Source organism: Musa acuminata, chromosome BXJ2-6 (assembly GCF_036884655.1).
Source record: "Musa acuminata AAA Group cultivar baxijiao chromosome BXJ2-6, Cavendish_Baxijiao_AAA, whole genome shotgun sequence".
Classification (NCBI taxonomy): domain Eukaryota; kingdom Viridiplantae; phylum Streptophyta; class Magnoliopsida; order Zingiberales; family Musaceae; genus Musa; species Musa acuminata.
In genome coordinates this window covers 37,882,934-37,909,094 of record NC_088343.1, presented here as the reverse complement: position 1 = coordinate 37,909,094, position 26,161 = coordinate 37,882,934, and the positions used below count along the sequence as shown (strand labels likewise).

General features: G+C 41.0%; 3 protein-coding genes across 3 annotated transcripts; 1 reads left to right on the top strand and 2 right to left on the bottom strand.

Moving 5' to 3' along the window:
• Nucleotides 1-1,894: 1,894 nt before the first annotated feature.
• On the top strand, nucleotides 1,895-7,805 carry LOC135615452 (inactive protein kinase SELMODRAFT_444075-like). The gene is made up of 10 exons (XM_065113953.1): nucleotides 1,895-2,608; nucleotides 2,789-3,340; nucleotides 4,142-4,296; nucleotides 4,372-4,466; nucleotides 4,651-5,681; nucleotides 6,224-6,384; nucleotides 6,629-6,705; nucleotides 6,781-6,928; nucleotides 7,116-7,265; nucleotides 7,360-7,805. The coding sequence occupies exons 2-10, from the start codon at nucleotides 3,154-3,156 to the stop codon at nucleotides 7,591-7,593; spliced, it is 2,238 nt and encodes a 745-aa protein (XP_064970025.1). The 5' UTR covers nucleotides 1,895-2,608; nucleotides 2,789-3,153; the 3' UTR covers nucleotides 7,594-7,805.
• A 1,581-nt stretch (nucleotides 7,806-9,386) lies between these two features.
• On the bottom strand, nucleotides 9,387-15,804 carry LOC135615451 (RGG repeats nuclear RNA binding protein A-like). The gene is made up of 6 exons (XM_065113952.1): nucleotides 15,373-15,804; nucleotides 14,721-15,138; nucleotides 14,471-14,615; nucleotides 10,085-10,243; nucleotides 9,919-9,981; nucleotides 9,387-9,833 (listed from the first exon to the last, which is right to left on the bottom strand). Exons 1-6 carry the CDS (start codon nucleotides 15,545-15,547, stop codon nucleotides 9,639-9,641), a joined length of 1,155 nt encoding a protein of 384 aa, XP_064970024.1. The 5' UTR covers nucleotides 15,548-15,804; the 3' UTR covers nucleotides 9,387-9,638.
• Nucleotides 15,805-16,222: 418 nt separating this feature from the next.
• On the bottom strand, nucleotides 16,223-21,814 carry LOC135615450 (putative leucine-rich repeat receptor-like serine/threonine-protein kinase At2g19230). The gene is made up of 13 exons (XM_065113951.1): nucleotides 21,419-21,814; nucleotides 19,660-20,215; nucleotides 19,094-19,581; nucleotides 18,870-19,008; nucleotides 18,683-18,754; nucleotides 18,530-18,601; nucleotides 18,375-18,455; nucleotides 18,060-18,211; nucleotides 17,769-17,983; nucleotides 17,577-17,703; nucleotides 17,361-17,426; nucleotides 17,039-17,228; nucleotides 16,223-16,948 (listed from the first exon to the last, which is right to left on the bottom strand). Exons 1-13 carry the CDS (start codon nucleotides 21,543-21,545, stop codon nucleotides 16,507-16,509), a joined length of 2,727 nt encoding a protein of 908 aa, XP_064970023.1. The 5' UTR covers nucleotides 21,546-21,814; the 3' UTR covers nucleotides 16,223-16,506.
• Nucleotides 21,815-26,161: the final 4,347 nt, after the last annotated feature.

The following is a 26,161-nucleotide window of genomic DNA, read 5'->3' as shown; positions in this document are numbered from 1 at the left end:
CTGGTGGTTGATGCAATCAATAACTCACAGGAAGAAGCTGCATGTTTGCTATGACTCGTAGGCCGTGGGAGGACCCTGGGATCCAAAGTTAGAACTGTTATCTCTGTCAGAGAACACCGATGCACACATTAATTGCAGACCAAACTCGCTCTGGATTTTGGCCTCACTTGTTGGGAATATTTATGGCCGCTTGAGGTGGTGTTTATTGGCATTTATGTGGCAGTTCGTTGCTTGTGACTGTCTCCTTCTTCTCTCAATCATGCATGCATACGCTCTCGCCCCTCTTCTTGCACGACCTGGGCCATGGATGTCGCCTGACCGAGTCAGCGCAGCACGCTTGCTTGTTCCTCACATTCCTCCTCGTGGTCGTCACCTTGACTTCTCCTCCGTCACGACGAAGCCGATCTGATGAGCGGCAAAAACATGTTAGCGATCAGTTCCAGGTACTGCAAGACGGATCTCAAGATCATGCCTCCTGTAGCAGCTACAGTGTCAATCAGCGTGACCTCTTCTTCTTCTTCTTCTTGTCTTCATCTCTCAGCTTTCTAATCCGCTGTGTTACACGACTTAATCGACACAAAACCTGCGTCGCTGTCCGAAACCCCACTGCTTAGAAGAAGCAAACAAATTAAGCCTTTGGGTGTGAGTGAATGCCAACAACCTATCACCAAAGGCTCATATATTGTATATTGTCGTTCTCTTTGGTTACTGCACGTCTCGCATTATAACGTGCCTCATTCCGCAATTATTAACGTAACGCACCAAAAGAGGACAAACTCCACGCATTTAAACTATTCAGCAATAAAATAACGAAAGATGGCGATCGAACGTCTCGAATTCGGTGGGCTCCATCTTATTATTATCATTATTATTATTTTATTATATGAATGGACTGTCGTCGTCGAGAAGGGCGCCACCATGTGGGCTTTGGGGTTCCACAGAAGCCCACCAGTGTCGGCGTTATTTACGGACATATCCCCAAACGTTCGTTCGTTCGGTTCGGTTTCGCTGTGCGCGGGAAGTTTTGGCCACCGGTGGCGTGGCACGTACGATTCGTCTTTCCCAAAAAGACAAATTTCTATGGCGATTTACGAACCTGTTTGGATCAATTACGAGCCAAATAGACGCCACCAAATCACATAAACTCACTTTTGGGGGACACAGTAAATCCAAATCCAGTTAAACATTTAATTGAGATTAGGGTCGTATTAATCAGATGCAAAAACACATATGATGCAAATAACGAAGAGCACACGATCTGCAAAGTTGGCAGGTCGACTGACATCCGAACACCTAATCACATGAAAGGCAGTACAGGAAACGATCAGGTGTACCCGACGTGGCCCAGCGTCTGATCAAAGGCACAGGGTGGCAGCGGGCATCATGTTCTCGCACCGGGACCGCTCGGGTGAACCCACGAGTCACCATGTGAGGACAGGGGTTTGGACCCCACATGACCTGTGCCTGTGCGTAGAGAATTGCGCCATTGTGACTCGAATAGTTCTTACCCAATTTGGTGGTCCAAACCTCCGGTCAAAATGGTTGGGACCCACGGCCAATTTCCCCCCTCTCCGGTGAATTGTTGGATGATTAATGTTGATATTATATTATTATTATTTATAAGAAAAAAACATGTTAATTCGACATGAATATAAAATTAACATATTAAAAGGAATCGAAAAATAATAATTAAGTAGGAATTGAGGGAAAATTCAAGATGTCGGTCGTTCCGTTTAGGAAGGGGGTAGGTTTGGTAAAATGGTTGAGAAGGAGGGGTATTTCGGTAAGCGAACTGTGCGGCGGCGATGCGCAGTGATGAGAGCACGGAAGAGGCGTTTAATTTGAAGAAGTTAAAGGAGAGGATTTTTGGGGAGGGATTTCCTTTTTTTGTTGCTTTGTTACTTGTATGGATCGAGACCTCGCATTTTTTCGGATCTCTTTTCTCTTTTCGGCGTTGGAGTTTAGGATTAGGGCTCACTCATTTGGAGTTTTCTTCGTTTGGGCTCATCTGGTGGGCAGAGATCTCGATTTGGAAGCTTCACAGTTCGCTCTTTTCTTGGGCCTCCGGCCGGATTTGTCGGGTCTCCTGGGTTGATTTGAGGAGTATTACGGCGCGGATTCGGGGAGGAACGGCGTTATGCGAGGCGAAAGAAGGAAAAGTTTGGATCTTGATGGATTTCGACGCCTTAGTGGAGGTCAGGGTTCATGTCTAGCATCTCGAGGTATCTAAGGGTCGCTTCTTAGCAGGCCCTTTTTGGACGCTCGAAGAATTCGGAGGCTGTTGTGCGCGACTTCTAAGATATCATCGTCGCTTTGGTTCTGAATCATTTGGCGGCTGTCAATCGTCGAGGTTTGGATTTCTGGAGAAGTTTGAATTACAGATTACGGTAAAAAGGGAGATTCTTTTCTTTTGAGATCGTCGCCACTACGAGTGTTCAAAATATTTGCTCGACGACTTTTGTCGACTTCCTGAACTGATTTCCGACTCGGGGGTGCGAAGAGGCTCTTTGAAGTTTGCTAGGGTTTTTGTCATCTGATTTGAGAGTTCAAAGAGTGTGTTACTGTACTAGATCCACTTTTTCTTGTCGGTTTCCTTGCGAAAAAAGCAGTGAGTACATTCACGAGAACAGAGCTTTGATCCCTCCTCTCCCCCTCTACTTCGGAAAAGGACCTCCTTTTCAACGAGAAATCACCGCTTCATCTGTATTTAAGTAGTATTCGGTTTTTCTATTTCTTTACAACGTCTTGTGTATATGAGGCAGATGAGAATAACCAGATTTTGATGCAGGTGGGATCGACGAACAGTAGAGTATTCAGGAACACGGTGAACGGGGTGGAGCTGAACAGGGAAAAAAGATGTATTTCTGCGGTTGGTCAAAGTGACTGCACCTCGTTTCATCCGGGTAGGTCAAAAGTGTCTTTTTCTCGTGATTGCTTTAAACACCGGAAACGACAGTTGGTGTGGGTTCAGATCCATGTTATCTGCGTTCGCCTGGTCGAATCAGTGTATTAGTGAAGGCAAAGACACCTTTTCTTCTTCTGCTTCCCCTCCATCTTCTTCATTGCGACTCTGACGAACAGTTCTGCCTTCTGAGATGATGCTATGAGGGCAAACGCCTAGTCAGGAAGGTTTCGCTCTAATTTAGGGGAGAGATGAGTTCCAGCCAGCAGCACAAGCGGGGGAAAGCCGCTAAGGGCCTCGATGCTTCTGAGAAGGTTGTTGTTGCGGTCAAGGCCTCGAAAGAAATCCCGAAGACAGCCCTTGTATGGGCTTTAACGCATGTTGTTCAGCCTGGTGATTGCATAATGCTTTTGGTCGTGGTTCCACCCCATAGTTCTGGTATCAGTCATCCAACTCTGTTTGTTTATCTTTGTCTCTTCGATGCTCGTTTTCCCTACTTTTTTTTCTTTTCTTTTGTTTTGATTCTTTTCCGTCGAATATTAAGAATCTTCCAAGAGTTCTTTGCATCGGCCCTAGTGAATATTCTTGTAAGTCCTGATGTCTTCATCACTGCCCTGTTAATAGTTTGCTGTTCATTTTGGGTACTTTCTGAGACAGCTACATCTTTTTTTTTATTGGTTCCTGTCAGATGACTTAATTATTTATTTGGAAGGTTTGGTCGCAGGTTGATTGGTGCATATTTGTAGAGATTTGGGGTCTGAGTCCTACCTTACTCATTATGAATAAGCACAGAGGCTTATATTTTTTTTGGGAATTTGGTTGTTAAACATCACACAGTTTGTTATACCTATGATAGTATTGGTGACTATTAATTCTGCATCATGATTCCTGGAATAAAGAAGTGTAATACGAAGAAATCACTTTGAGATTCTTTGTTTTCCTAGATGTCAATGTGAGGGACTTGATCTTCTATATTGCTAGAGTTAATTATGTTATGTTATGAATAACACCTTAAACTGGTTATATGTCCATCTAGCAAATCATTGCATCATTAAGGACATTGCATCTGAACTATTTGCTTTTGTGCTTTTGTGGGTTTGTGTATGCTTTCATTTCTGAGCATGGTTTGCATTATTTGTATGCTTTCATTTCTAAGACTGCTACTAATGTGTTATCTTCTATCATGTCTTCGTATGTTCTTTGGAGTAACGCTTTATTAATTTTTTTTTATCCTTTCAGGTAGAAAACTATGGGGTTTCCCAAGATTTGCTGGGGACTGCGCCAGCGGCCACAGGAAGTCCCAATCTGGTACTGCTTTGGAACAGAAATCTGATATAACTGATTCTTGTTCTCAAATGATGTTGCAACTTCATGACATTTATGATTCAAATAAGGTAGGTTGTGCATGTTATTGCCATTTGATCTTCCTTTGATTTTATTGTTAAACATGCTCTTCCTTTTCTTTGTAGATAAGTGTCAAGATAAAGACTGTTTCTGGATCACCTTCTGGTGCAGTGGCTGCTGAGTCCAGACGAGTTCTGGCAAGCTGGGTTGTACTGGACAAGTAATAATTCATTTGAACCTTTTCCTTTGTGTGTATTTAATAACGAGAACAGGAATCTTCTTATCAATCTGTGAGATTTTTCTTTGTAATTTATTTGATGTTGTAAGTAGTTTATGCCCAATGATAGAGATACTTATCCTATTGTTTGCCTCTTTTGATTTCTGGTTGCTACTGCTTTCCGTAGACAGCTCAAGCATGAAGAGAAGCATTGCATTGATGAACTACAATGCAACATAGTGGTTATGAAGCGTTCTCAACCTAAAGTTCTTCGATTGAATTTAGTAGGATCCCATGAAGCAGAGCCCCAGTTTCCTCGTCAATTGCCTTCTGAGTTAGATACGCCAAAGACTTCTAATGACACAAAAGATTCGCAAAATTCTATCAGAGGTCCAGCTGTGACGCCAACTAGTAGTCCTGAAGTGGAGACATCATTTACTACGACTGAAGCTGGGACATCCTCAGTGTCAAGCTCAGATCCTGGAACTTCTCCATTTTTTGCCACCGAAACAATTGGTGCCATTAAGAAAGAGGAGCATGTAAGTGCAAAAGAAATCAGGAATTTAGATTTATCTACCTCTGATTCTGACAGTGGGTGTTCAAGTCCTGCACGAACAAATTTTCAGCCATGGATGGCTGATATTTTTGGCAGTGCCCGCCCGTCTTCAAAAGAGATTCAAGAAGTATCACAAGCACTTGATACCAAGGCCCGTATATCTACAGCCAAAGCCCTGTTGGATAAATTTTCTAAGTTGGATAGAGAAGCTGGAATTGGTTCTCTGAGTTACAGATCAGAAATAAACTTCAGTGGGAATGTCAGAGAAGCAATTTCTCTATCTAGAAATGCACCTCCAGGACCACCTCCTCTATGTTCAATATGTCAGCACAAGGCACCTGTGTTCGGAAAGCCTCCTAGGTGGTTCAGCTATTCAGAACTGGAACTTGCTACTGGTGGATTTTCCCAGGCAAACTTCTTGGCTGAGGGTGGATTTGGATCTGTGCATCGAGGTGTCCTACCAGATGGTCAAGCAATTGCGGTCAAGCAACATAAACTTGCTAGCTCCCAGGGTGATCAAGAATTCTGCTCGGAGGTAGAAGTTCTAAGCTGTGCACAACATCGCAATGTTGTGATGTTAATCGGATTCTGTGTTGAAGACAGGAGAAGGTTGCTGGTTTATGAATATATTTGCAATGGCTCTTTGGATGCTCATCTTTATGGTAATTACTTTAGACATATATACTCTTTTGTTAACTACTAATGGTAGATCTGAGGAACAAAGTCTAAGTGGAACTTCTGACTTTCATGTTTTGCCCCAGTACAATCTTACCAAGTAAAACTGTCTTGGTTTTACTTGAGTGTCAAATATTTGTAAACAAAAGCTCTCGTAAAGCCCTCCTAAAGTTGTTTATGTTACATATAACTGGACAATGTATTTCTGGAAATTTTAATCAATTGATTGATGAGGTGGCCTCAAGTACTTATCAGTTGTTTATTAACTGGCACTGAGGTAATTTACATGATATTTAAGTCACATAGTGCAATGCTGAGATGAAGACAACTGTGCTTTGGATTATTTAAATTGCTTGCTAATTTACATTCATAGCTTTGTGCAAGAGATGACTTGTATGTGTAGCTGTAGTTTTTCTCCATGGACAAAAGAACATTTATGTTAAAGATTGTCTAGAGTTTTTCTTAGAGAGTATCCATGATCGTTGGACTGTTCTGATGTGTACAAGATTTTATGCATTTTTGCTTGCAGGTCGTAGTAGAGAACCACTAGAATGGTCTGCTAGGCAAAAGATCGCTGTAGGAGCTGCTCGGGGTTTGAGGTATCTTCACGAGGAATGCAGAGTTGGTTGCATAGTTCACAGGGACATGAGACCAAATAATATTCTTATAACCCATGATTTTGAACCATTGGTATGTCCCCTCCCATTGTGTGTTTATAAGGATACTTGGTCCCAGTTTTCCTAAAAAAATGTTTGGTTCTTATCATTGTTAGGACACTCATATCCTCAACCAAATTTCATGTTCTCCTGTTTCTCTACAAGAATTTAATAAGATAATATCTTTCAGCATTTGTAATGTCTTTTATATATCTGCAGTTACTCTTAACTCTTTGAAATATTGGCTTCCAACATCTAACCTTTATTGTGTTACAAAGGTTGGTGATTTTGGCTTAGCAAGATGGCAGCCTGATGGTGACCTTGGCGTGGAAACAAGAGTAATAGGCACCTTTGGGTAAGCTTGGATCAGAGTCAAATATCTTTGACCAAATAAAAATGTATCTAAGTTATTTCTGTTCTTCTATTGTAGATATCTAGCTCCAGAATATGCTCAAAGCGGGCAAATTACAGAAAAAGCTGATGTATATTCCTTTGGAGTGGTGCTACTGGAGCTTGTCACCGGACGTAAAGCTGTTGATATCAATCGACCAAAGGGCCAGCAGTGCCTGACCGAATGGGTGAGCTGAAAATAGAACATAATTCTGTGTTCCTGTGGTGGTCATCCATTATACTATATTTTATATCTGATTATGCTCTAAAGTTATGACTTTAGTTATTTTACCATGCTTGCTTTCTGTTTTAGGTGGGAATTACTGATGCATTAAATCACTTATCTGTCGTCTTTGGTTGATATTGTTTGAACAGGCTCGCCCTTTGCTTGAAGAATATGCGATCGATGAGCTTGTAGATCCACGCTTGGGGAACCACTATGCCGAACATGAGGTGTACTGCATGTTGCATGCAGCATCATTTTGCATTAGACGCGATCCTCATGCCAGGCCTCGGATGTCTCAGGTATGTTACATGATGGTACACAAACCAGACATCCAAGAAAAAAGTGACATTTTCTTCTAATTCTGTACTAATGTTCTTGCCTTCATGTTTGAAGGTTCTTAGGATACTGGAGGGTGACATGATTATGGATTCAAGTTACGCTTTGTCCCCTGGATATGCCAACGGAAACAAGAGCGGACGGATGTGGCCTGAGCAGCAGCAGCAGCAACAACAACACAGCAGTCCGATCCGGAAACAGGCTTCAGAGGTTTTGGCTGGGAAAAAATCTTACGAGGCATTACGGACAGCCTGGGAAAGAGAGAGGGAGAGTATCATGCGAAGATGTTGATGCTGAAAGAAGAATATATATGCTTATAGATTTCCATGCGCATTGTGTATTCTCCTAGTTTCCTCTTTCCTCCTCTTTTTCCTGTTGCTGCATATTTTTCACCACTCTATTGCCGTTACATTATTAGGCTGTAATTTATATGTCAGTGCACTATATTAGGTTGGTCTTTCTTGAGAAAAGTTAGGCTATTCGAGAGCCATGTTTTATGTCTATGTTCATGTTCGGATATGGATCTCTTGATCTAACCCAAACACACCCTATCTTACATTATTTTGTAGAAATCTGCAATCCACTTCGATACTGATCGAATATCGTCCCACAAGTTTTAGATTTTCCATGATCTTTCAGATCTCTCTTTGCTTTGATTTGTGCAGAAGTAGAGTCTATTATTTGTTTGTCATGACATTGGATCTATCAATTACGTCTAAATCATCAGTCAAAATGTTTATCTTCTATATATCTTCTCCACACCGTTGCTTCGGTCTCGTTCGCCTGTCGTATGCGGAAATGCTCGTCCCCGTGTGGGTCCCGAGAATATCGCTCTCCCATGGGGAAGCGTGGAAGTAGGGCCCGCGTGCAGCGGATGGCTTCAGGCCATCAAGAAGACCATAAGTGGGATTTCTCGGGCCCGAGAGAACGCTGCATCGCTGTCCCAACGATGTCCGTCAAAGGAACGCCATGCGGCGTGCGTGCGTACGTACATCACGAGAGTTGCTGTGTCGAGGTAAGGTCATGGCACCCAACATGGACGAGACTCGAGTGGGATGTGTTGTCCTCTCGAGTCACATGAAATCTATTCCTTCCTGCTTCGATCCGACATCGGTGTGACCGAGGTTGGTCTTCGATTGGCACATCACGACACCGGGAACACACAGGCGTGCGAGCCGGCCGGTCCATTCATCGAACCACAATTGCAGTAGCGTCCGTAAGATGAGGAGGGAGAGGGAGGTACAGTTTGCTGCAACCCGTCGAGTTGTATTTTGAGTCTTGCATGATGCGACACTGATATGACTGAATTATCACGCTCGCAGCCCATCAAAAGCTGTGCCGCACACACTCGTCCATCCACATGATAATGGGCAGAGCCGATCACGCATGTCCATCGGTTCAATCGCCTTAGAGGCCACTCTATGCCCTCCGACAAGCGTCGTATGATACTGTAGGATGAAGTGAAGAGAGAGAAAGAGATTCTTGTTCTCCCTTTAGTTGGGAGCTAAATCCTTAGATGAGGACGGTGCCTCGGAGAGAGGCCAGAGAGAGAGAGAGAGAGAGAGAACCAGGCTAGATAGAGGATGTTCCTTTGCAATTGTACTGTCTACTTGTGGAGTAATTAGGATAGAATAAGTAAGCTCTTTCTCCCTCTTCATCTTGTGGTTATCATTGAATTAGGTTCAGAATGAAGGATAGAAAAAGTGTTAGATAGATTCTTGATAGACAGGTCAACACTTCATATCTATCTGGTACTCTATCAGAAAATGATCTAACTCAACTCCATGAACATGACATGTTCTTTGTGGATAATCTACCTGATTTCCCCACGCATTGGTTTGCTAAAACTACTAAAGCGTAGTAGTTGGGGAGAGCTGCTTGATGGCATAATCTAATTTCGGACTGCATTTATCAACAATCTATAACATGTTTAATGACAATCAATCTATCCTTCGGCTAGCAATTACAGCGGTAAACAAAATCTTAAATAGAAGTTTGACAAAAGTCAGTAGCACAACACATCTTCAAAGAAGCGTTATAGTGAAGGCAAAGCAAGCAGCCTTTATCTAAAACACAATTCAGCATGCCAAAGAAAACGATTGCAGCAACTCTTAGAAGTTAAATTTAGGCACAAAATAAGATCAAAATTGAAAGGAACAACACAGCATGTGGGCGCAGACGCAATTGGAGGATGCTGTTGACAAGGCAGTTCCAGTATACATAGTTGAATAGTCTAATAGAGAACCTGTTATTTCGCTGGTGTGCCAACTCGTAAGAGTAAGAACTGAAGAATCAGAAGTTGGCACGATTTAGGCACGATTTGATCAGGCTGATCTCTACTTCCCACCAAGTGTGGGAAACTGTCCAGGATCTTCGATCGATGGGGCAGCAGCCATGAAACTTGAGACCCCGCTGCCGTAAGAGCCTCTGAATGGACCACGGTCACCTCTCCCCCTGCCACGTCCACGGCCACTTGGACCATAATATCTTCCTCCTTCAGCTGGCTTCAGGAACTCATTGATGCTCAATGACTAAGACAAAGAAACCTCAGTCAATCAAGAAAAAGGCGAATAAAAAATCTTAAACAGATGGATATGACATAAAACGAATGCTAACTTTTTTGCTTCGTTCATCACGATCAATGTTTTCCTTCTTTTTCCCTGAATCCTTGTCAGAACCCTGCAAAGACAATGTAACAGTGAAAGCATAGTGAGAAATAAAAAAATGATGTTGCAGATCGATAGCAATAGAAACAAACGTATGAAACAAAAAAAACACATACCAACTTAACGAAGATAGGGTCATTTTCTTTTTTTGTAGACAGTTGCTGCATAGACTGCAACTCCTTGTCAATTTCGACCTTTCTCTCCTCAGACTTCATTGCAAGTAAGGCCTTTCGCTTCTCTTCCTTAATCTTTTCATATTCTTCCAGAGTCATCTCCTATGCAGATGTGTTATGCATCAGAATGTATAACTATTAATTTACTGTAAAGAGACCTTCTAAAATTATTTTCAGCAAAATAATACTTGCAGGTTTCAACATAGCTCGCACTTATCATGATTTTTAATCTAGATAGTGCACAAGAGTGTCTTACAAGAAAACAGCATGTCACACAATATATATAGTATTCTTAGTCAACATGTCATTAGAATTATTATATAATTCGGTTAAATTATGGCAAACATGAAGTGGAAGACACTGATAACAAGGAATAACAAGGAAGACAACTCAATTCCTTCATGCCCGTAGAAAGGCAAATAACAGAGAAAAAGAGAGTAATGAAAAGCTTTGTATGGCAACTTGGTGAATTGAAGCATGAAAAAGAGAGCGTGTCAAAACCTTGATTCTGCCACAAAAGGGATAGCTCTAGGCTGGGTGAAATAGCATACTTGAATACAAATTGGTTCGAATTTCTCTGCACCATGCAAGACGCTTTGGATCAGCCTTCCTCTTAAAGACTACTGTCAATTTCAGTCCCTCCTTACATGCAACAACATTAGTTTCTTGTTCAATAATGTCCAATAATTTTAAGGAAGGGGCCCAGGCAAAAAATCTGTTTCTGCATACAAAGTAATGCAGCAGCACCAAACACAAATAAGCAGGGAAGAAACTGCTATCGAGTGAGCAATCTACAAGTTCCTTCAGAAAGCAACATGAACCAACTTGAATCTGGATCAAGTTGTCTCCAATTTTCTAACCCACCGAGAAAAAAAAAACTAGTGGAACATGTAAAAGATCTCCAAGTACAGTCCTATACTTATTTACTGACCGACATAAATTAGTGAATAACTTCAAGTTCAAAAGCATGTTAAGGCCATTATAATTCACCATTTCAGCTAAAAAAACAATATTTTCAGAAGATAAACCATCATATAGCATCTTCACTAAGAAAAAGAATCAATGACCAAAATTTTCTTATTTTGCAAAATTGCTTTATATTTGGAGCACAGCAGCCAGGTTATAAAATGCAGAACTAAATGGGCACCAAGAAAGAAGGCAATGCCATGTAGGGAATACATAAATGGACTACGAAGACTGGATCTTAATTTATAATAAGACTTTGGTGTTATCTAGGTAAACCATGAAGTTCAATATCAGGAGGAATTTGAGAGAATGAGCAACAGTACATTCTATATAATAGTTAAACCGTGAAGTTCAATATAATAAGACTTTGGTGTTATCCTGCAGCTTCATTCATTCGCCGCTGCAGCTTTGTCCGTTAGCCACAGTAGCTTCATCTGTTGCCCTCTCCTTCCTCGACCTTTCTCCACAACCACCAAGTACTTCTCATCTCAGTTCCCTCTTTAGAACTAGTTATAACTGTTTAGCACCATATTGATCCATTCTTTAGAACTGTTTAGCACTGGTTAAAAGCCAACCTGTTTAGCATAGGTCTACTCAGTTGCACCTTCTTGTTCATGTTCTAACACTGTTAGGAGTTCTTAGTTTACCTAGGTAGGAACATCACGTTGATATGAAAACACTGCTTAGAACATTAGTATATATTATTTTTAAAGTTTAATATTCGGGAGTGTCTCACTTTGCTAGGTGCCTGCCTAGCGCTTTGGACATTTTGAGACCTTGGCACCTAGTGCTTTTAAAAACACTGAGCTAAAGCTAGTGATGTACGAATATAGAGGAAAGAAATCACTCTTTCACGTGGATCATGCATGCATGAAACCCCAAAACATGTGCGTTATATATCCACAACAGATATATAACTTTATGGACCTAACACATGAGACATCATGAATTTCAAACTTCCAATCTTGTTAAAAAAAACTCAATTGTATACATTTATACAAAGAAGTCCGTACTTTAAATAAACCTCTCTTGGCGGAGAAAGTGAAATCTGTCATATAGGCAACATAATGTGAAATTTTCCACCATGACATGAACAACCAGTGTAGATGGAAAACAACAAAGTTCCTTTTGTTAGGATGATAACTATATAGATATGAAATGACCAATGTTCCATTACAGTTACTAGTTCACAAGGATAAATATTTGTTTCTAATTAGGTAATTTTTTGGGGTTCTTTATAGAGATCCATTTGTCAGCAGTAAAATTTGAATCTTGTACTACAACTAGTTTTCTCCAACAGAGGTAGCAACACAAGGACCCGTTCAGCAAACCCAAAAATAGGACTCAAATGAGACTGTTAGCCTAGATCTCAAATCTCAATACATTAAAAAGATCCACTAAGAATCATTCATTACATGCAACTCCTAAAATTGTAGAAGTAATAAAAGGATATCAGACCCACAGGAAATCAACTTATTCATGTTAATCTAGTCCATAAAGGACCTCAAGAACACAATTTAACAATTTTTACTTGTCTTCTTGAATCTGCTTATTTTCATTTATGAACTTTCATTGGTTGGGCCAACTAAACTATAACAATAGAACATACTTGCATACTTGGACTCTATGAAACTATAATTTACCAACAAAGCACAAGTATAAAACTGACAGTTGAGTCATTCTGATAAACGTTCCAGAAGGATGGACACAGGAAGTAATCTATTGAATCTCTCTAGCTTGACACAAACTAACATCATATTTGTTTAGAGTCTTTAGACACAAATTATCTATTGATCACTGTAGATTTCCTTTTTCTTTAAAGAAAAGTAAAAACAACTTGACCAAATGTGGGAGATAGAGATGATCTGCTACAACTAAACCAGATGATCATTCAACATGATACTAGATGATCAGAAACTCGAAATTACATAATCATTATTGAAGGAAATACTTGTTGAAAGGTTTTTCAAAATGTTTGCTAATTAGGAAAGATAAAAAGTGTTATCGAGATGAGAATAATAACATGATGTTAGGGTTGTTAGAAAGGATATCAAAAGAAAAACTAACACTCATGAACAAAGATATAGTTTTGACCAACTGGCCATTTCGCCCACACTAGTATGAAACGAGCGATATGTACCGGTCCAAGCGCTAACCAGTACATGGACCCACCCTAGTCTGGTCCACCGTATAAAAGGGTAGCGTTTCCCACTTCTCACGCAAGCACCACCTCCGCAGGGCTCGCAAACATTGCCTGCATAGTGTTTCCCACTTCTCACGCGAGAACCACCTCCGCAGGGCTCACAAACATTGACTGTGTTTCCCACTTTTCACACAGGCGCCGCCTCCACAAGGCTCACAAAACATTGCCTCTGATGCTGCGATCAATGGCAAACTCCACTTGCCATGACTTCACTGCACTGCCACGTCTCAGGTAAGGTCTCTTCTCCTCTTCCTCTTCCTCCTTCCTTCTTCCTCCTCTGCCGCTTCCTCTTCTTCCCTCTTTCTTCCTCCCTCCTCCATCCCCTCCTCTTCTCCCTTTTTTTCTTCCTCTCCGAAAGACCAATAAACAAAAGTGTTGAGGTTTCATATTGCAGCATGTGTTGGTACATAGGTCATGTCATGCCAACCGAAACGCCAGCTCGGACCAATAAGGCAAACCTTGGTTTTGACAAAGATAAACGAGGGAAAAACATAGCAAATAGTGTGAACATGCCTAGAAGAAATCTATGGACATGCCAATTACATACAATGACTTGATTAGGACTAGCAGTGGGAAAAGAGGTGGAGAGAAGACTAAATAGTTTTATTAGAGACAACAAAAGTAGATTTGCTTACTCTACTTTGGTAAATGATTCTATCCTATGCAAAGGTCACTTGTGTAAAAAATATCTATGTAGCTGCCCCAAATAGTTGGGACATTATAGTTGTTGTTGTTGTTGCTCGATTGCAATGTCACTATGAAGATTAATAAAAAAAGTTTAAATATGAAAACAATTAAAAAACAGCTGCCCTTCTATATACAAGTGCATCTAGCTAGTTGCAGCTCTGCCACACATGGTAAAGAAAATTAAACTGCACAGATACCAGAACTATGTTGTAGCTTAACAAATAATTAACTGAAGTTTAAACACTTTCCGTGTCTTGCTGTCTTTTATATTATAATTTTTTGAAAGTGGCCACGAATTCATGAAAAACTTATTACATCCAAAAGCCAACAATGAAAACATGTTAAGAGAAAAGTTTGAAAACATGATAGTTTGAAAAGATTCATAGCGTCAGTAATTATAAATGTTATTTTTCAGCCATGATATCATTAGAGCAGCAGCTAACGCTATAGGATGTAAGTAGAGAATAACACACCTTATCCTCTTCCTTTTCTTCTGACTCATTAATTGCACCCTCCTTGTTATCCTTGATCTCTTCAGATAATGGTGACTTTTCCTGTTCTTGCTGCTTCTCGGTTGCAAGCTTATTATCATCAGAGTTTAGGATCTCATCCTTTTCCCTGTCCAAGAAAGTGTCTAACAAATAAGAACAAGCTAAGCAATGAAAACCATCAATAAAATTTCAACTAAATGGTTTCATTATTAAATAGAAAAAAAGCCTTAACTGTATATGCGTCTCATCAGCTACAGTTCCCCAATTACCACGACCTGCGCCCTGGCGTTTCATCTCATAGCCACGACCAGTGCCACTCCGGCGCTCGTACGACCTACGTGGGGGCCATTCGGAATCAACTCCAGATTCGACGTTACCATAGCCACCACGGCCCGCATATCCACCACGACGGCCACCACTGAATGGCTGACGCGGCGGACGTTCCCTCTCTTGAGGCCTATCAGCATCACCATCTTCACCTCCACCACCACCAGCACCACCATAGCCCCTGGAGAATCCATTGTCATTTCCAAAGTCGCGATTTGGGCCCATTCCACCACTTCGTCCACCTCTTCCACGTCCAGGCCCTCCACGGCCAGCCCCACCACGTGCTGGCGCAGCATTGTTCCTCGTTTCTCTTGCCTCCCTCACTATATTACCGATATTCCCGAACCAGAGAACAGAGAAAACAAGAAAAGAATAAAAGAAGTTAAATATCGAACCACAAAAAGAAAACCCATCTGCAACTGAAACCTAACATAGACTCAGAAGCTTGAATTAGACATTAAATAGACAAAATCCAAGATTTGAAGGGAAGACATCGCAAAGATCAATCTTTTTTAAGAGCATCGCTACGAATCAACAAATATTTGTTTGGAACCAACCAGCTTGAGCAGGAGGAACTGGCTTAGTGGGGAGCCTCGCCGTTGCCGGTCTAGCGGCAGCAGCTGGCGCAGCGGGCTTCTTGACCACCATCTTCCGCACTTGAGCGGCGATGAGCTGCGACGGGTCATCGTTGTCATCGTCTCCCAGGAGATCGAAGGGGTTCGCCGTGGCCATCTCCACAGAGGGTCGTCTCAAGCGCCGGCCTCAGAACGGCAGCAGGAAAATCTTGCGACTAGAACAACCGTCTTCGCGACGCGATCGCCATGGGAAAAGAAGTAGAAGAATCGGGGTCGAGTAGCCTCAAAGGGGAGCAAAAAGCGAGGGTTTTGAGGGCGCGGAGGAAAGAAATAGGCGGAGCAAAACCCTAGCCGCACCCCTCCGCAACGGGCTCGCACACAGAAAACCTAATCCCTTCGCCGCCACCCTCCAATCCGGAGACGAAATGACGAAACTCTTCAATACAACAAGTTCCATTTAGGGAACTTCGAACGTTTCCCATGACACCGACGTGGGTAATTTCGTCATACGAGAGACCATACAGCGTTCTGCGCGACACGTGGTCGAAATTCCAGCATGATGATGATAAGATCGAGCGGAGCAGATCGACCTGCATTCTACTTTGGATTCATCAGAATGGTAATGACGCATAAACCTCTTTGTGCGACTTAAGCACATGCGGCAACGAACTTATATGTGAATTATGGAAAAAGAATTATCATTTAATAAAGGATTTGACGTGCACTTATTGAGGACATTCTATCTGAAATCAAGTTCAAGCAAAGATTTGACCCTAATCGTATGCACACATATCACGTAAAACCATATATAAATCGAGTATTCTTCAATGATATTGCAGAGATGTTACAGTGTTCAATGTTCTTATTATTCAGATAGATGATGACTTATTCCAGACGCCCAAGTATAATATTGGAACTTCTCATTGTCGCAATGCAATATGCTTTCAATCCTAGCCTTCGAAGAGGTATGGGAAAGGAAACAAATAGTGGACTGCTGATATCAGAATCAACATCATAATATACAACACATAGGAATCCAAACAATTTTAAGTTTTTACTGAAGCATGTAAACTGCGATGGAGATTGGGAGCAGAGATGATGGAAGTGACATCAAGTTCATCTTGCTGATGGACCATCTTTGTCTGAAATGCTTGCACATTCGATCTCAAACGGACACATCTCACCATGTTCTTTAAGTAGTTTCTGAGTGTTTCTGCCTTCGAGTTGGGTCTTATCAAGATTACTCAGCAGTGCCAACCTCTCTTTCAGCTGCATCACCACCTCCGTCATCGTCGGCCTCTTGGTGGAGGATTGCATGGAGCAGTTGAGAGCTACGTAGGCAATCTTCCAAGCACAATTCACATCATACTCACCTTGCAGGCTTTTGTCGACGACGTCCTCTACGTTCCCTTTCGCAAGCCTTTCGTAAACCCATTCAACTATGTGAATCTTTTCTGAACCAATTAGTATGGGAGGTTGGCCTGTGATCAGTTCCAGGAGAACCACCCCAAAGCTGTACACATCACTCTTCTCGCTGAGTTGGTTCTTCACGTAGTACCTTGAAAGTCACAGAATATGAAATGCCATTGATCTTATGCTCTTAACTTGGTCGTATAAGAAGATTGCAGGAATGGAAGACATGACATACTCTGGATCAAGGTATCCCGGGGTGCCGACGACCTTGGTTGATACATGGCTGCGCTCATCATCTTCAAAAGCCTTGGACAGTCCAAAATCTGATATCTTCGCCTCTAATCTTTCGTTCAAGAGGATGTTTGAAGTCTTGACATCTCTATGGATCAGTGAAGGCTTGCATCCAGTGTGCAAATACTCCAGCCCTACACATCATTCAAATCCATGAATGCATAATGAAAGCAAATCAACATCTCTCTCTCTCTCTCTCTCTCTCTCTCTCTCTCTCTCTCTATACATGTTGAAGAATGTGCAGAGAATCTGTATTTGATTCAAACCTTGTGAAGCTTCGAGAGCAATTCGGAGTCGCTGTTCCCAACTCAAAGATCTAACGCCGCGAGACTCTGCTAAAATGACACGACGAGTTGTCAGTGATTCCACTGAAAGATCAATCCAAGAATGCATGTAATAGATTCTTTTCTTTGCTGAGTTGATGAGGATGTGTGTACAAACAGAGTAGTAATGTGGCATAAAGCGGAGAGTGTAGGTAGAACCTCTAAGATGCTCTTTGAGAGTTCCCTGAGACATGTACTCGTAGACCAACGCCAGGTGCTCTCCATCAATGCAGTAGCCGATCATAGAAACCAGATTCCTGTGATGCACCCTCGACAAATGCTGGGCCTGCAACGCAGTGGGATCAACAAGATGTCGAGCATGATCGAAGCTGGAAGGCAACAGATTACCACCTCGGTGACAAACTCTTCTGATGATGTGTGAGACAGCATCTTCACAGCGACTTTAATGCCGTTCTCCAGATGGCCATAGTAGACAGTCCCAAACCCTCCTTTCCCAAGAACTCTGTCGAAGTTCTTCGTGATCTTCTTCAGCTCCGTGTATGTGAATCGTCGATTGTCGATCTGGAACGTGTATTCTTTCGACCCCTTCATGTGTCTACCTCTGGCTGTAGATTTCAAGAAGATACATACATACCATTAAACGCAAATCACAGTGTTGAATGTGCACGAAGAAGAGACTACCTTGTTGCTTTTTCAGGATGCAGAGGACTACCAGCATCAGCAACAAAATGACAGGAACTACGCAAGATATCACAATAATAGTTGATGCAGTTTTTTTCCGCTTTGCTTCGCATGAAGTGGCATTGAAACAAACATTCCTATTGCCCTCGATTCTACCATTTGAAGGATTTCAAGGTCAATTAATAGCTTTGGAGAAAAATGGTGATGAATTGCAATGAGTAATTCATGGCAAGGATTTAATTTATGTTTTATTTTGGCGTTGAATTATAAGGCATATAACAGAGAGAGATGGGAGGTTTCGAGAAGGAAATAAACCTTAAAGTAAGTGATCCATTCTGTGATTTTGTAATGAGAGAAAAAGGTACAAATCCACTCAGTTCATTGTTTGCCAAATCTCTGCAAGTAGCTTCTTGAAGTTAAGCCTCAATAGTTTCTGCAAAGGAATCATAGAAGTCATTAGGAATACTTACAGGTACTTCAGCGATGGCAGATATGCTAGAAAAGCTGGTATTGACCCTGTCAATTTATTGTAAGACAAATCCCTGCACAATTGACATCAGATTATTTATATTGCCAAGATTACACTACGAAGCTGATATCACCTACTCAGAAGAGGCACTTACAAGTATTGGATTTCACTGAGGTTGGCAAAAGAAGTTGATATTTCGCCAGTCAACGCACCGTGCGAAAGATTTCTGCAGAACATGTGAAACCCGTTACTGTGTTCATCCATATTCCTTTTGCTTCCTAAAATCCATGTTTTCTTTTGTTTAATTGCTGCATTATCTTCATGTTAAATTACAAACTCACACTGCAGTGATCCTTGAAACTCCAGCTACATCAACAGTACAATTCAATCCATCCCAAGCATAAGCTTTTGGCATGCATGGATCGCCCATCCAATTCCTCTTCACAACATACGTTCCTTTGATTGCCACCATTGCATCAACTGATTGAACAACATGAAAGAACAAAACAAACATAAGATACTAACAACATAGAGAAGCAATGGACGACATTTATGTCACCGTTACCATTTCTGCTATCTGATGGCACAATCGTGTTCTGCATCGCAGAAAACACCTCCGCTGCGTTGAGGATGGGTGGAAGGGTGGAATCGCTTGTGGCAACAAGGGAGATGCTGTAGTGAGTGGGTGCTGAAGTAGGGTTTGTGCTGTATACAGCGCTGGAAGAAAGGTAGTCCGGGGTGAAGGGTTTGGCATCATTCAGCAGGGTTCCTCCGAGGTAGACGAAGAACTGCCTCGATTCATTCTGGAGCAGTGGCTTCAGCTCAGAGAAGTGTAGGACTGCATAGTATTCAGCGAGGCCTCCAGGTTCTGTTGCCAAACTGAGTGCCAGTTTGGTGGAGTTCACAGGGACAACTGCAGTCTTCATGACGACATGAGGTGCCTCAAAGTGATCATCCACAGGATTTTCGACTGTGAGATTAGTCGATGTCTTTGTCAAAGAGGTTGTGTCGTTAAATGGATTCCAGAAGCGATCATGGGGATCGGAAGGAAACCTGTTATGTTATCAGGCGAAAAGAAAGATCAATCTCAAATGGATCAATAGCTATGCTTATGGATCTCATGTTACTGACCTCACGTAATCACCTGTCAGCCCCATGTCAAACCGCGACGAGAGAATGAGACTGAGAGATGCGTTCACGACTGGATAAAGAGTGCGGTTGAGCGGTCTCAGCTCTAGCGAAGAGATGAAGGGAGTTCCACGGCCAGTGTTCACAAGGCAAACTGATATCAGATCGGTTGTGGCTTCCATGATAGTTTCTGTGTAATACCTCCTCGATCTGCTGGTCACAGTCATCGTCTTCCAAAAGTTGACGTCAAGATGGAGATCAAACTGAACCGAAGAACTGTTTTTGGAATCATAGTTGCCATATAAGAATGATGCCCTGATGAGATACTTAAGCCGTGGGGTCATTGATTTGAAGGTGTAGCAGTTCCGAGCTCCACTAGGGAAGCTTCTCACGGTGAGGAATCGCTGGGGGAGCGTTACTGATGCGTATACTGAGGATATGTTATGAGTCTCGCCACTGTCTGTGTAAGGAGCATCAGAGACGTATGTTATACCGGATAATGGGCCCACGTAATATGCTTGAGCATCACGTCCATATCCACAATCAAGGCTGATAAAACCTGGGAAGAGATGTACGAAATGTGTTTGAGTAGAGAAGAGGCAGTAGGAAGAAGAAAAGGCATGAGAGTAGTTGACACAGTTTACAACAACAATATACATCAAGCCTAGAGAATCTATATGTTCATTGAAATATGTATATTATATTATGATACAGAAATATGATATATGAAATATATGTTCATTGAAATATGTATATTATATTATGATACAGAAATATGATATATGAAATTTATGTTTCCTGTAAGAGAGAAATATATGGATACATTTAGTCTAATTGTAAAACCAATTATCATTGGAATTGTTGTTGCTATTGCTATTTCTTGTAATTGATCATTAAGACATTTGTTAATATCTTAAATAAGGGATGATCACAATCAATTAGCCTCTTATGTATGAAACCAATAGGTGAATGATTGTAGAGAAATTAGTAGAGGGATTATTTTCGTAGATGGTACAAACATAATAATTTAAAGATTATTCTTTTATAGAGTGAAACTATTTCTTCTATCAAATTTCTTGAGAATAACAGATGGACGATATTTTTATTAGGGAGAGAAAAAAGACTTTGAAATAAAAAAAAATTTAATATCAATAATAAAAAATACATCAAAAAGTCAATACAATATTAATGTGAATCGATAATTCTCTATTTATATTAAAAAAATATTTTTTTTATTATATAATAAATTTAATATAAAAAAATATTTTATCATGATTTAACTTAAACCCCTAATATACTCTCTGATGTAGACTTGAAACAACTCTTTTTTCAATCCACTAAAAAAAAACTCGGATGGTATTCCATCTCTCCCTCTCACTAGAACATTAAAACTTATGATCTATCCATAGGAATAAATCTTATTTATTAGGAATTATTCTTCTTCCTTAATAATCCAAAATCTAATTACCAACCCCAACACTCTACACATCAACCCAACAAACGAAAATTTCATTAGATCGATGTACGAAAGGGCCTCTCGTAGATGATATCTGAGGTGCTCCCATACTTGATATTAGTTACAAATCCTATTTCCGTAGATGATCTATGTTTCATCGGACTGTCAGATCCATGTTTCACTACTGCTATCTACAGGAAGATGTCTTATTTGAACAGTTCCTGTAAACAAATTGCATGGAAAACCTACATTCGAAGAACATGGTATTGAAAGAAGGTAAACGGGAAGCAAGATAGGATTACTTACCGAGACCGTCCGAAAACTGACCTCCAACTTGAACAGCGAGCAGGGAGAACGACAGAAGAATCGAACATGGGATGACGGCCATGTTCCTCGACCTGAAGCATCTCCTTCCCATGGCCAGTTTCTTCATCTGGAGGAAGGTTTTTCCCACACAAGCAGCAGGCGAACGGATCAGTCAAACTTGCACATAACGATGCCCCGAGTAATCAAATCCCTGGGGCCATGGGATCCCACCAACTAACAAGTCTGCAGTAATCATGTCACATCGCAAAGCTGGATCCCAGTTTAAGGCATTTTGCTGCACCAACTCGTCCTGGGAAAGCCTAATAAGCTCTTCGGAGATAGCAAATGCCGAAGACTCGAATCACCTTTCTTTTCTGTATCAGCTACTTCTCTTTCTTTCTTTCTTTCTTCCGTACTGTGACTAATCCGCGGGAAAAATATATGAATATAATGGTCAGAAACCTGCCGAAGAATTTGTACGTTAAGTGGGTGGCAAGTATCATTCAGACTTGAAAGAGTTAGGTTGGGTTGACTGACTCTTCATGACGTGCATCGTGAGCTCGATGAGACGCAGTCGTCGGTAAGCTTTATCGATTGCAATCTAGTCAATATCACGCTTTAGAAAAAGGAAGAGATTAGGGCTGCCAACTCAAATGTAGTTGACTACTGACAACAGGTATTAAAACAACAGCAACATGCACAGATTGAAAAGAAAATATGGTTTCTTATTTGTTGTTGTTGTTGAAAAGTTCCTCCATGCATTTAGTTTTCCTAAATCTTATAGTCGCAGTGAGATATTTGACATCTATACATGGAGAAAGATGAAGCTGATACATACAATGAGAACTGCATCCAACTCGAGCGCTCAATCTATCGATCGACTAGTCAAATACCACTGGCAAAACCAATCATTATCTGCACTAATTATTAAGGAGGAAAACCTAATGGGATTAAGATATTCAATATGGACCATCGGACACTGATAAAAACATTAATTTTCTCTCTCTTCCTTTTTTTTTCGCTGGTGCTTTAATATAAGAAAAGTATATTTTACTCTTTATATTTAAATACCATAATGACCCAAACTCCAAAAATTTATATATATATATATATATATATATATATATATATATATATATATATATATATATATATATATATATATATATATATATATATATATATAAAGGATGGATCGGTTTATCGATCCATAGGGTGAGTGAATCATTTATAGTATTTAGGGTTAAAAGTTAATTTAGGTGATTTACAATATTTTCAAGTAGGCTTTATAGTATTTTTATTATGACGATCAAAACACTATAATAGACTAATTTTTTATCCTTATTTTGGTGATGTTCATCCTAAATTATTATATATACTTATTTAAATCCTAATATGGCATATCAAGTGATTTCTAATGTGTTTTGATTCCATTTGAGATAATTGTACTATTTTTTAATAGCATTATATTATTTTTATTGATGTATTAAAAATATTATAAATCTATTAAAAATATTGTAAGTGACATCATATCATACTTTTTTAGTTATTGTTGCTTATAAACTATTACAATACCAATTTTTTATATATATAGTTGATTTGATCGAGTCTATGAGTATTTTTTTATCATTTAAAATATTTTCAAATAGATTTTATAGTATCATTATTGTGGTGACTAAAATATTATAGCAAGTTAATTTTTTTTCCCCATTTGGATTATCAAATTACTATGCAAACTCTATGAATTTTATTGTATAGATCGATCCATCCATTTGGATGAATCCATAAAGTGTCGCTGAAACTAATGAAAAAGATATCAATGGGATAATATTTGATATTATTTAAAATAAAAATATCGTTTGAAAAAAAAAATGAACTCCTTTGGTAAAAAAAAACTCTTTTCAAACAAATCGTCATATTATATATATATATATATATATATATATATATATATATATATATATATATATATATATATATATATATATATATATATATCGGGAGCACACGAGGACATATGCGAGTTACACGTTGACATGAACACGGGTTGACCAGAGGTGGTCCCCACGGCCTCTTTCGGGTACATATGGCGTCTGTCCTGTTGGAGAGGAGGATGACCGATGAGTTCGTGGGAACACGTCGGTCCTACGGACGATCCGTGCTTCCGTCGTAGTCCTCCCTCCGTATCAATGGAGTCGAGCATTCCATTTGGAGGGGGGAGAGGCGGCAGTGTCCGAGACGAGGGGGCGCTTCATCAGCTCCACGACGAAGGCTTCAGTTTGGTACTGCTTCCTCCTACTGGGCTTTGCCATCGCCGCCGTTCCAGTTCACTCGGTCCACGGACGCTCTTGGTATGCAGCTGCCTCTATCTGCTCGAAATGGCAAACCACCGCCGTTATCTTACCTCACGCTGATGTTTAGTTTCTTGACTGTGAAGAAACCACAAATCTAAAATGGGTTGACCAATAAGAGTCATCTCCCAATGATCTCTCTCTCTCTCTCGGAGCGTTCATAAGCATTGACTGCGGCATCGCCCCCCGATTCCACCTACACGATTCCAAGACCAACATAACCTATGTTTCCGACAGCGCATGCACAGACGCCGGCACAAACCGAAACATCTCCGCCGCATACGTTTCCTCCAGCGTGGGAAGGTGATGGTTGAGCCTCAGAAGCTTTCCCAAAGGCGCTCGCAATTGCTACACGATCAAGTGCATCACCCGGGGCTCCAAGTACCTGCTGCGGGCGTGGTTCATGTACGGGAACTTCGATGGCTTCAACAACCAGTCGCTCCGCTTCGACCTCCACCTCGGAGTCAGCTTTTGGGCGACACAATATCACCGACCCCGGCAGCTTTGTCACGCTCGAAGCCATCACCGTGGCGTCGGCTGATTTCCTCTGGGTGTGTCTGGTGAACACGGGATACGGAACTCCGTTCATATCCGCGCTCGAGGCGAGGCCATTGAAGGACAACCTTTACCCGGCCGCGAACGCCTCCCGTAGTCTGGTCCCTTTCAAACGGATTAACCTACGAGCAGGAGATGCTTACATTAGGTGAGCAGATGAACGTTATCCTTCGTAGCAGCAGAACGGCAGACGGCTAAACGTGCTACAGGTATCTGGACGACCCGCATGACCGCCTGTGGGAGCCGGGGACCTTGCTCGGCTGCACCGAGATCTCCAGCAGCTCCACCGTCGACAACATCTGGCAGGTGCCCTCCGCAGCCTCGCAAACCTCCGTCAACTTCACCAAGATCGACTTCTCCTGGGATCCGTACCCCGGGGACGAACGAGTACTACCCCATCTTGCACTTTTCCGAGCTCTCCAACCTCACCGGGACCGACACGTCGCGGCAGTTTAACGTCTACGTAAACGGGTACCGGTGGCTGAAGCATCCCGAGACCCCGCCATACCTGAAATCAGACTACGTGTATAGCAGTGAGACCGTCGAGACATCCCATAGGTACAACATCACCCTCGAGGCACTGAGCAACTCCACCCTTCCGCCGATCCTCAACGCCGTGGAGATCTACTCGAGGATGAACGACGCCAATGTGCCGCCTGATGCTGGGGACGGTACGACGCGACTTTCCCTCTTTTGCTTTGCTTTCTTGCGCTAGGGTATGAAGCAAAAAATTTATGCCTCTCAACTGCTTAATATAATGTCCCTGAAAACGATCGAAACAAAATGGAAAAATGAAGCCCGTTTGTCATAAAAGCATAATAAGAGCTTTATAATTCTTTTGCTTCAGTCTGTTCCTCAAGTTTGAAGCCTTTATTACTAATAATTTAAAATCAATGAAGCACAATTTTGGATTAAAACACTGAACTAAATGAACCCAGAATTTTCTTCAGTTAAATTACATATTGTTCACAGGTATGCTATATATCACAGGAGTGTATATTCGAATATCAATCCTTGATCCCATTATTTCGAGGGTCATCAATGGATAAATATATTGATGTTGGATGCATTTACAGAGCAGGATAATACTGGTTGGGGTTAAGAGGTATCCATGATGGGAAGAAGAATTAGCACATGAATATGTGACTCAATTCTATTGGTTTCTTTGTTTGGTAGGTTATATGCACTTTGCTCACATGCCAACATAGGTTTCTTTTTCTATTTTTATCAAACAGCTTTTCATAATTGAAATAACTTATTTGTACTCTCCTCTGAGTTGGTCATTGTATCAGTTAATGCCATGATGATGATCGAAGCTTGGTATAAGATCAAGAGGAATTGGATGGGAGATCCATGTTCTCCAAAGATTCAGCATCTTGAATCATCCAAGGATCACTACTCTGTGAGTTTCTTTAAGAGAGAGTTGTATCAAAATTAAGCTATAGATCATGAATGCATTGCTATTACATCCCGAGAATGTATAACATAATGTATTTACCAGTTGAAATATTCTGCAGGAATCTATCATTAAGTGGATTAACTGGTGAAATAAACAATTCTTTTGCCAGCCTTGGTGCAATTGATACCTGTAAGGCTACTGATCTCAAGCTAATTTATTTTCTTTTTCTTGGCAAAGCCATCGAACATGGTAAACAATCATTAGCCTTTATTGGATCCAATGCTGAGTTCCATGTAGAGGCCAGGCATCTGTTCTGAAATCATGCACATCTATGAGTCCCATGCATGAATAAAAGAGTTGAGAGTAATTAATAACATGAGATGACTCAATTAGAGATTTATTGGACCTAAGTTGGGATTGTTTTGGGTCAAGTGGAAT

Excerpts from the sequence above, each read along its gene's own strand:
- LOC135615452 (XM_065113953.1), top strand. The coding sequence starts at position 3,154 with ATGAGTTCCAGCCAGCAGCACAAGCGGGGGAAAGCCGCTAAGGGCCTC. Across the intron at positions 4,467-4,650 it reads AGCTGGGTTGTACTGGACAA|ACAGCTCAAGCATGAAGAGA; the intron begins GTAATAATTCAT and ends TGCTTTCCGTAG. Across the intron at positions 6,929-7,115 it reads AGCAGTGCCTGACCGAATGG|GCTCGCCCTTTGCTTGAAGA; the intron begins GTGAGCTGAAAA and ends TTGTTTGAACAG.
- LOC135615451 (XM_065113952.1), bottom strand. The coding sequence starts at position 15,547 with ATGGCCACGGCGAACCCCTTCGATCTCCTGGGAGACGATGACAACGAT. Across the intron at positions 10,244-14,470 it reads AAGAAAAGGAAGAGGATAAG|GAGATGACTCTGGAAGAATA; the intron begins GTGTGTTATTCT and ends ACATCTGCATAG. Across the intron at positions 9,982-10,084 it reads ACCCTATCTTCGTTAAGTTG|GGTTCTGACAAGGATTCAGG; the intron begins GTATGTGTTTTT and ends TTGTCTTTGCAG.
- LOC135615450 (XM_065113951.1), bottom strand. The coding sequence starts at position 21,545 with ATGAAGAAACTGGCCATGGGAAGGAGATGCTTCAGGTCGAGGAACATG. Across the intron at positions 20,216-21,418 it reads TCAGTTTTCGGACGGTCTCG|GTTTTATCAGCCTTGATTGT; the intron begins GTAAGTAATCCT and ends ATCTCTTCCCAG. Across the intron at positions 17,984-18,059 it reads CATCCTGAAAAAGCAACAAG|CCAGAGGTAGACACATGAAG; the intron begins GTAGTCTCTTCT and ends TGAAATCTACAG.